The 8,978-nt window shown below is 39.7% G+C and overlaps 1 protein-coding gene across 10 annotated transcripts in view; it reads right to left on the bottom strand.

The window, feature by feature from the left end:
• Nucleotides 1–3,901: 3,901 nt before the first annotated feature.
• Nucleotides 3,902–8,978, bottom strand: part of ZBBX (zinc finger B-box domain containing) — a 336,677-nt gene continuing 331,600 nt past the window's right edge. For 7 of the 10 annotated variants that reach the window (XM_077290616.1, XM_077290617.1, XM_077290618.1 and 4 more), the window contains one exon: nucleotides 3,931–4,407. In XM_077290616.1, the coding sequence (XP_077146731.1) occupies nucleotides 4,311–4,407 (97 nt within the window). In that variant the 3' untranslated portion in view covers nucleotides 3,931–4,310. Of the gene's footprint in view, nucleotides 4,408–8,978 lie in introns of all 10 variants that reach the window. The other 3 variants (XM_077290622.1, XM_077290624.1, XM_077290619.1) reach the window with 3 other exon arrangements.

Here is an 8,978-nt window from a genome sequence, read left to right as displayed (position 1 = left end):
TGGTGCAAATGTCTGTATGGAGCATCTTATGGGGCCATAATCAACATTTGTGCAGCATTGTATGGGGCATATTTTAATATGGAGCATCTTATGGAGCCCATCATAAACTGTATGGAGCATTACATGGGGCGTATTTTGTATGGAGCATCTCATGGGGCCATCATGAACTGTAAGGATCATTAAATGGGGCTCCTGATTCAATATGGATATTCAAAAACACCTAAACTACTGATGTCTCAATTAATTTTACTTTTATTGGTATCTATTTTTATTTTTGAAATTTACCAGTAGCTGCTGCATTTTCCATCCTAGGCTTATACTCGAGTCATTAAGTTTTCCCAGTTTTTTGTGGCAAAATTAGGGGGGGGGTCGGCTTATACTCGGGTCGGCTTATACTCGAGTATATACGGAAGGTGTAATATATCTACACTCCCTGACAAAAGTTATGTCGCTTATCCATGTTATGTAAATAAAAGCTTATAACCTGACGTTAAATTCATCCATTGGTTGTATAAATTATTATTTTGAAAGCAGAAACCCTCCAAAATGTGGTTTAGGTTAAGAAAATAAATTGGCATCAATGCAGAAATATTGATCAGTTAATGGATTTTGGCAAGACAAACGTTTTGTCGCCTGGTCATATAATGCACCCAATCCTAGTTTACATCCTCACCTGTGCTCAGTAAATGATCGGTTAATTAGTGTGTGTGTATAAAAAGAAACCCAGCACCCCAGACCTTCACTTGAACTGCAACTTGAGCTCTGACAACATGCCAAAAATCCACCCTGTGACCAAAGCCTGGATTATCAAGAGGCTGAAGACCAGATCCACTACAGAGGTGGCTGGCACCTTTAAAATGTCTCAGCGTCAAGTACAAATAATTAAAAAAAGATTTGAAGAGACTGGAGATGTATTTGACAAGCCCAGGTCCGGCAGACTCAGCAAGACAACTGCTCAGGGGGAACATTTGTTGGTTAGAAAATCCAAAGCAAGTCCCTCTTCCACTGCAGCAGAGCTCCAACAGGCCTGGTCACCTCAAGTCCCTGTGTCAACTAGAAAAGTTTGTAGGATTCTGTCTCAAAATAGCCTCCATGGTGGAATCAGTGCCCAGAAGCCAGCACTAAACAAAAGGCAAATAAAAAACCGTGTGGCATTTGCAAAGTCCCACAGCCTGCTAAATAGATGGATGCTGAAAAAGTGGCAGAAGGTGGATTTCTTTGATGAATCTTCAGTAGAATTACACCACAGCCGCCGCAAATACTGCAGGAGACCTACTGAAGCCCGTATGGATCCAAAATACACACAGAAAACAGTTACATTTGATGGTGGAAAGATCATGGTCTGGGGTTACATTCAGTATGGGGGTGTGCGAAACATTTGCAAGGTGGAAGGCAATATCAATAGCCTAAAATATCAAGAAGTATTAGCTACCTCTTATATTCCAAATCATAAAAGGGCACAAATTCTTCAGCAGGATGGTGCTCCATCTCATACATCCATCTCTACAACATAGTTCCTCAAGGCAAAAAAGATCAAGGTGCTCAAGGACTGGCCAGCCCAGTCACCAGACATGAACATCATTGAGCATGTTTGGGGTAGAATGAAAGAGGAAGCTTGGACGACAAAACCAAAGAATCTAGATGAACTCTGGGAGGCATGTAAGACTGCATTCTTTGCTATTCGTGATGACTTCATTAATAAATTGCATGAATCATTGTTGAACAGCATGGATGCAGTCCTTCAAGGTCATGGAAGTCACACAAAATATTAAATATGACTCTAATAGCACCACAACTTCATTCACCAATGTTATGCAACATATATTTGTATTTTAAGTTAATTATTTGTTTGAATATCACATTACTTTCTGTGGGCGACAAAACTTTTGTCTTGCCAAAATCTGACCATTCTGTGTCCATTAACTGATCAATATTTCTGCATTGATGCCAATTTATTTTCTTAACCTAAACTACATTTCAGAGGCTTTCAAAAGAATAATTTATACAACCAATGGATGAATTTAACATCAGGTTATAAGCTTTTATTTACATAACATGCATAAGCGACATAACGTCTGTCAGGGAGTGTAATTTCTGTAGCACTTGTAGCCACTGATATTATTTTTATGCATTTTTTTACATCCCTATTTATTATAATTGCCAGACCTGAAATAACAAGCACTTTTCACCTATTGTGTCCCCCCATTTACTTGTAGATTGTAAGCTTGCGAGCAGGGACCTCACCCCTAATGTCACTGTTTAAATTGTCTTAACTTGTACTGAATTTATTGTCTATACATATCCCCGCTTAATTGTAAAGTGCTGCGGAATATGTTGGCACTATATAAATAAAAATTATTATTATTATTATTTTTTTTTTTTTTTTAAATCACTGACACAATATTGTTTGAAGATGCTTGCATGCATAAAGTGATAAGTGTCATTTATCTGTGCCAGGTGTCTACTTTCAGAAAATATATAGTTATAGTGGTTTAATATCAATTTTCTATTATGAAATTTAGCTTTAATTTGTACACATGAAATGTGCAAAATTTATCCTGGCTTAAAAAAACCCTACAAAATGTCAAAAAAAAATTAACAACCAAAGCACAACATCAGAGTAACCTATGAATAATTGGAAACTAGATTGGTTAAGAAGGGGAAAAAATTAAACAGGTCAATAAGTCCCGATCTCAATCTTACTGAAAATCTACGGAGAGACATTAAATCTGCTAGTCAGGAAAGAGAATCTGCAAAGTTTCAAGAGCTTGAAAAAATTGCAGTAGAAGAAACTACAGCAAACAAGGGCAAGAATTAGCTCACAGAAGGATACACAAATGTTTGGAGGCTGTCACTATTGCTGAAGTTTGTATAACCATATTATTGGAAAAGGTGCCTTTATTGTATGGTTCTTCTTTATTGTTTTCTTGAAATGACTGCATATAGGTTCACAGGTAAACTTTTTGTTGAATATAACTGGAAACGCTATTAAAAATACTGTAGTCTAGTGATGCACGTTTGGCAAATATTCAATTAATATGGAAGATATTGGCTTTTTTTATAATAAACATCATAGGTGCCAAATGTTTGGCAACAAAAGACACATATTGTAGGTTATTATAACTATACTGTGCTACATTGAGGGAAACTTCTAAATGTGAACTGTTAATAACTTACTGAGCATTCAGTCGCCAGACCTTACAATGCATAATGCATGCATTATTAATAAGCAGATCTTTTAGATCTGATTGGGTTGGTGTATTAAGGTGGGAAATCCAAGTCAAAATGGCTCTACAATTCCTGTTCTCCTGTCTGGTGTATTGTAAAAGCAATAATACTAGCCTCATCATGTCTAAAACCTTTATTTAGTAATGTATATAACTTGTGTGGTGAAATATGGCGACAGATCCTCATAAAAACTGAAACTTGTGAAAAATTACTATATTGCAATGTGTGTGCATTAAATTAATTTATCTGGTTAAGAAAACCCATATTGAATTATCCTATTATACCTTTCTGAGTCAATAAATGGTAGTCCTTAAAGTAGTTGAATGGGAGAGCAGCTACGAGTACCCATTTGTAGTAGAGTTGCATGGTCAGTCCATTTCACTGGGCTCTGTATAATACAGTGATTCCTAAACTGTTGCTAAGGATCCAAATGTGGCTTGAAGACCCATAATGTGTGGTTCTAAATAGAGCTTCATCCTACCTGCCCTTAGAATTGTGTGATTTTAGCCCAGGAGAGGCATTATGTTAGGTGTAGGGTCCCAACAAAAGGGTACACCTTGTCGTTGTCTGTTGGGCTCACACGAATTGGCCAATTTATGCACTAAATACCTTCATTTTTTAACATGATTTCTATGGCAGTTCCAATTTCATATATTCAATGTTTACATACTATAGTGATTCAGAGTGCAGCTTTAATTTGTTAGTTACAATTGTCATTTAATAGTCAATAGTAAAACATGTATGAATGAATTTTTTTTAAATCTGTATGAAAGATAGCTCCAAATGTATTGTGTCAAGACAGAATGAACACAATGTCATGTACTTTTACAATTATAAGATGTAGTTCGGCAATGATCATTAACAGTTTGACTAACAAAAAATATATACAGCTGCGTTTGTTCATCAGGGTACACACTGTACAGTGCCATGTCAATGTGCAGAAAGAAACACACAGGCACTTAGGAAAGAAGACAAACTAGTAGGAAACATGTTCAGCAATGGTTATAACCAATTATCTAATATTTGAAATGCCTGAAATTGACAGCATGTGTTATTTTTTAGCTGTACCATGGTGCAAAGCTCTATTGAAGTGACAATACATTAAGCTTGTCCTGCAGGGTCTCCTCTTCATCCGATTCACTTTCTACAGCACAGCTTTGCAGAGTGTGCAGGGACAATCTGACAAGGAACAAAAAATAAGGAAAAAAAAGTATGAAAAAAGAAAGTTCTATTCCACACAATACAAATCATACTGTGCTCCTAAAATGTGACCTGGAAACCAACTGTGTCTAAGAAGTGACTAACACACTGCATCTTTTCATGGACATCCATTGCAACGTATATACTTCAAGTTTCTGACATTTGTGAATTTGGACGCAAAACAGTTGAACTAACTCCAGCATTCATTAATTCTGTCTAGGCCTGCTAAAATAATGTTAAAAAGGCTGTTGCATGTTCATTAATGGTTAAAATTGCAAAGTGCTTGTACAATCAATTAGCAATTTATCATACTCCTTATTAAAAAATCTTCTCTGTTCACACAAATTGATAGATTTTTAATTCTTTAGTGTACAGCTTATTGCCTGTCAGCACACCTCAGAGTCTCCTAGTCAAGTAAAACAAGCATGCAAGTTGTAAGCTATACAGTTAGCAAGCGCCACTCTAAAGCTGGCCAGATCACGCAGGGCCAGAACAACTCCCATGCTGCACAGACAAAGCTGCCTCTGCTAGCAGCATGGGAGAGAGCACACCGCTCAAACTAGCAGCACCATCATACTGCTGGTCCGAACTGTCACTCTTCAGAAGAGCACCATTCCCAGCAACTAGGCAACAGAAAAAGTGATGCGCTCCTGAAGACAGAAGACAAACACACTGTTTTAAGCTTGATTATTATAAAAAATGAATGAATATGTTATATTGAGACAAGCATCACAAGCATCTCCACCCATCCTGCACAAATAACTACAGACCAGTCGCCAATCTCCCCTTCATCTCTAAACTCTTGGAGCCCCTGGTCTACTCCCGCCTTACCTGTTACCTCTCCGCTCATTCTCCCCTAGATCCATAACAGTCTGGCTTCTGCCCCCTACATTCTATAGAAACTACACTCATGAAAGTGACCAAAGGCGTTTTGACAGCAAAACATAACGGTGACTACTCTCTGCTAATTCTACTTGACCTCTCTGCAGCTTTCGACACTGTCAACCACCACCTCCTATTCTCTGTGCTCCAATCAAGAGGCATAAAGGACATTGCTCTCTGCTGGTTCTCTTCCTATCTTTCTAACTGCTCCTTTAGTGTATCGTTCCCCGTATCCATTTCGTCTGCTCTTCCTCTCACTATAAGAGTCCCTCAGGGTTCAGTACTTGGCCCTCCTCTCTCTGCACGGCCTCTATTGGATAGACCATCAGCAAATTTGGCTTTCAGCAACATCTTTATCCTCATGATACACAACAATACACTTCTTCCTCTGACCTTAACCACGCTGTACTACAGAACACCAGTGACTATTTGTCCACAGTTTCCAACATAATGTCTGCTCGCTATCTGAAACTCAACCATTCCAAAATTGATCTTCTGCTCCCGCCGTCTACGTACTTACTGTACCTAAATCTGACATCTCCCTTTCTGTGGATGGAACAACAATAACACCCAAGCAGCAGGCACGCTGTCTAGGTGTTATGTTTGACATCAATCTTTCCTTCACCTCCTATATACAATCTCTTGCCCCCTCTTGTCGCTTGCACCTAAGGAAAATGTCTAGAATCCGCTCTTTCTCACCATGGAAACAACAAAAACCTCACTGTTGCCCTGATTCACTCCTGCCTTGACTAAAGCAATTGTCTATTAATTGGCCTCCCTCTCATTCAACTTTCCCCTCATCTGCAGCAGCCAGGGTAATCTATCTGGCTAGTTGGGACTCGTACGCTTCAGCTCTGTGCCAGTCATTGCACTGGCTGCCCATACATTCACAGGATAAAATTTAAATTGCATGTTCTCACCCACAAAGCTTTCCACAGTGCAGCACCCCCATACATCTCCTCTCTCCTTTCTGTTTATCGGCCTACCCTGTTGTGATCCGCTTTTTGGGCTCCCCTAGTGGTGGCTGGTGGTACTGGAGACTTGTGTGTTCTTTTCTGCCTCAGCTCACCTGCTTCCATCAGTTTTGGGAGTTCCCTATTTAGCCTTGCTCTCCAGTCACTTCCTTGCCGGTCATCATTGTAACCTGAGCCTTTCAGTTGCATGTTCCTGCTACCAGTCTGCTGATCAGCTAAGTGGACTCTTGTCCTTTTTGTTTTGCATTTTTTGTCCAGTTTACAGTTTGTCATTTCCTGTTACTGGAAGCTCTTGTGGACTGAAATTGCCACTCTTGTGTCATGAGGTGACACAGGAGTCTTAAAGTAATTTCAGGATGGGTTTTTGAAAGGGTTTTTCAGCTGACCGTGAAGTCCTCTTTTGTATCCTTCCTCTATCTAGTAAGTGGACCTCGCTTTGCTAAATCTACCTTCATACTGTGTATGTCTTTTCCTCTGAACTCACCGTTAATATATGTGGGGGCTACTATAATCTTTGGGGAATTTCACTAGAGGTAAGCCAGGTCTGTTCCTTCCTCTTCCAGGCGTAGTTAGTTCTCCGGCTGGCACATGGCATCTAGGCAGCCGTAGGAATGCTTCCTGGCTACTGTTAGTTGTGTGGTAGATTTAGGTCACGGTCAGCTTGAGTTTCCATCACCCGAGGGCTAGTCTGTTATTTTGTGTTTCTGATTATCCCATGCCATTGGGGAATCATGACAGTTCAGCCCCCACATATATTAACGGTGAGTTCAGAGGAAAAGACATACACAGTATGAAGGTAGATTTAGCAAAGCGAGGTCCACTTACTAGATAGAGGAAGGATACAAAAGAGGACTTCACGGTCAGCTGAAAAACCCTTTCAAAAACCCATCCTGAAATTACTTTAAGACTCCTGTGTCAACTCATGACACAGGAGTGGCAATTTCAGTCCACAAGAGCTTCCAGTAACAGGAAATGACAAACTGTAAACTGGACAAAAAATGCAAAACAAAAAGGACAAGAGTCCACTTAGCTGATCAGCAGACTGGTAGCAGGAACATGCAACTGAAAGGCTCAGGTTACAATGATGACCGGCAAGGAAGTGACTGGAGAGCAAGGCTAAATAGGGAACTCCCAAAACTGATGGAAGCAGGTGAGCTGAGGCAGAAAAGAACACACAAGTCTCCAGTACCACCAGCCACCACTAGGGGAGCCCAAAAAGCAGATCACAACACTACCCGCTTGTTACGCTCCCAAGCGACTTTCGACTAACATCCGCACTAATCCGTACCTCCCACTCCCGGCTACAAAACTTCTCCTGAGCTGCACCTATTGTTTGGAATGCTCTACCCAAAGAAATTAGGACTAACCACTACACACACAGTTTTCGCCGCTTCCTAGAAACACATCTGTTTAGTGCGGCCTATCACAGTCGCTAATTGAAGTCCGTTTTATATATATCCCATTCACTATCTCTCTAAACATAACTCTCCATTAAACTTATTATAGGCTGTATAGGAAAGCCCATGATAGCATTTTACAAAGGTGGAAAGCCAAATTATAACGTAAGCAGTTTGAAATCATGAATTTATAGTGATTCTAAAAAGTTAGTACTTAAGGACATCTGGCACAGCCAGACATCCCTGGATTTTGCTTGCTACTCAAATTTTTTTTCGATATATGATGGCTTCACTCTGCTCAAAGTAATTTGAGAATAGCTGCCTGTAATGATTTTAATTCACATAGAAGAACCACCATAGGAAGAGTTTGGGCATCTGGTAATTAAAGTAGCGTTGGTATAAAAGTCACTTTCACTGTTAATATAAGGCTAAAAATTGAGATGGGGAGCAGTATCCATTTATCAAATAGGTCTTCAGTTCAGAAAAGGGCTTAGGGAAATGTTAGGATTTACATGCAAATAAAGTAAATGGTTGTCCCATTTCAGTAAATCTTCATCCTCCAGTTCAGTTTCGTGTGAAAAAACTCACTGTTCCTGGATCCAGCTCTGAGTCTCCACTGCTGCTCCTAGTGTCTATCGATTGCTGCGTCACTGACATCACATTAACAGTGTGGCAGCCAATCAGTGAGTGGCGCCTCTAACTCAGGGCTGAACTTGGTGAAAATTAGTAAAGCGTTTTTTAAACCGATCTGCAACAGGGAACAAAGACTTCCTGAAAAGGGTCAAATCCTGATGAATACATTAAGCTCATGAATGCATTTATGACGTATGACTCGAGATTAGCTAATCAATTCGATGGAAAACAAACTCATGTCGAATTTATAGGAATTTGCCTATCCAGGAAAATTCGAGCAATTTCCGATATGCTTTGTGTGATTCACCTAAAAAGGTCACTGCCACTTTACATGTTGCAGAATATCATATCAATATATTACATGACCACAGCTGGCAGGTTTTCCCATAATGCTTTTCAGCTATCACATCACAAGGTACAGCACAGCCAATCAGGAGGGACTATCATAGTCTCTATAAAAGCAGATGCAGGGAATGAAGCAATTTTGTGTTGAATCTAGATAGTGAGCTAGCGAGAGAATGCCACAGCTCACCGCTTAGCTGTACACAGGGAGAAAATGGAGGAATGGCATCAGCCTGGAAGGTTAGTATTGTTTTTATTTTTAGCAGTGCACAAACTCTTTAAACAAGACAAAACTAAACCAGATGAGCAGAAACTGTTCCTA

The sequence above is a fragment of the Ranitomeya variabilis genome, chromosome 2, assembly GCF_051348905.1.
Source record: "Ranitomeya variabilis isolate aRanVar5 chromosome 2, aRanVar5.hap1, whole genome shotgun sequence".
Classification (NCBI taxonomy): domain Eukaryota; kingdom Metazoa; phylum Chordata; class Amphibia; order Anura; family Dendrobatidae; genus Ranitomeya; species Ranitomeya variabilis.
The sequence above is the reverse complement of the archived record's forward strand: the minus strand, read 5'-3'. Positions and strand labels throughout refer to the sequence as shown.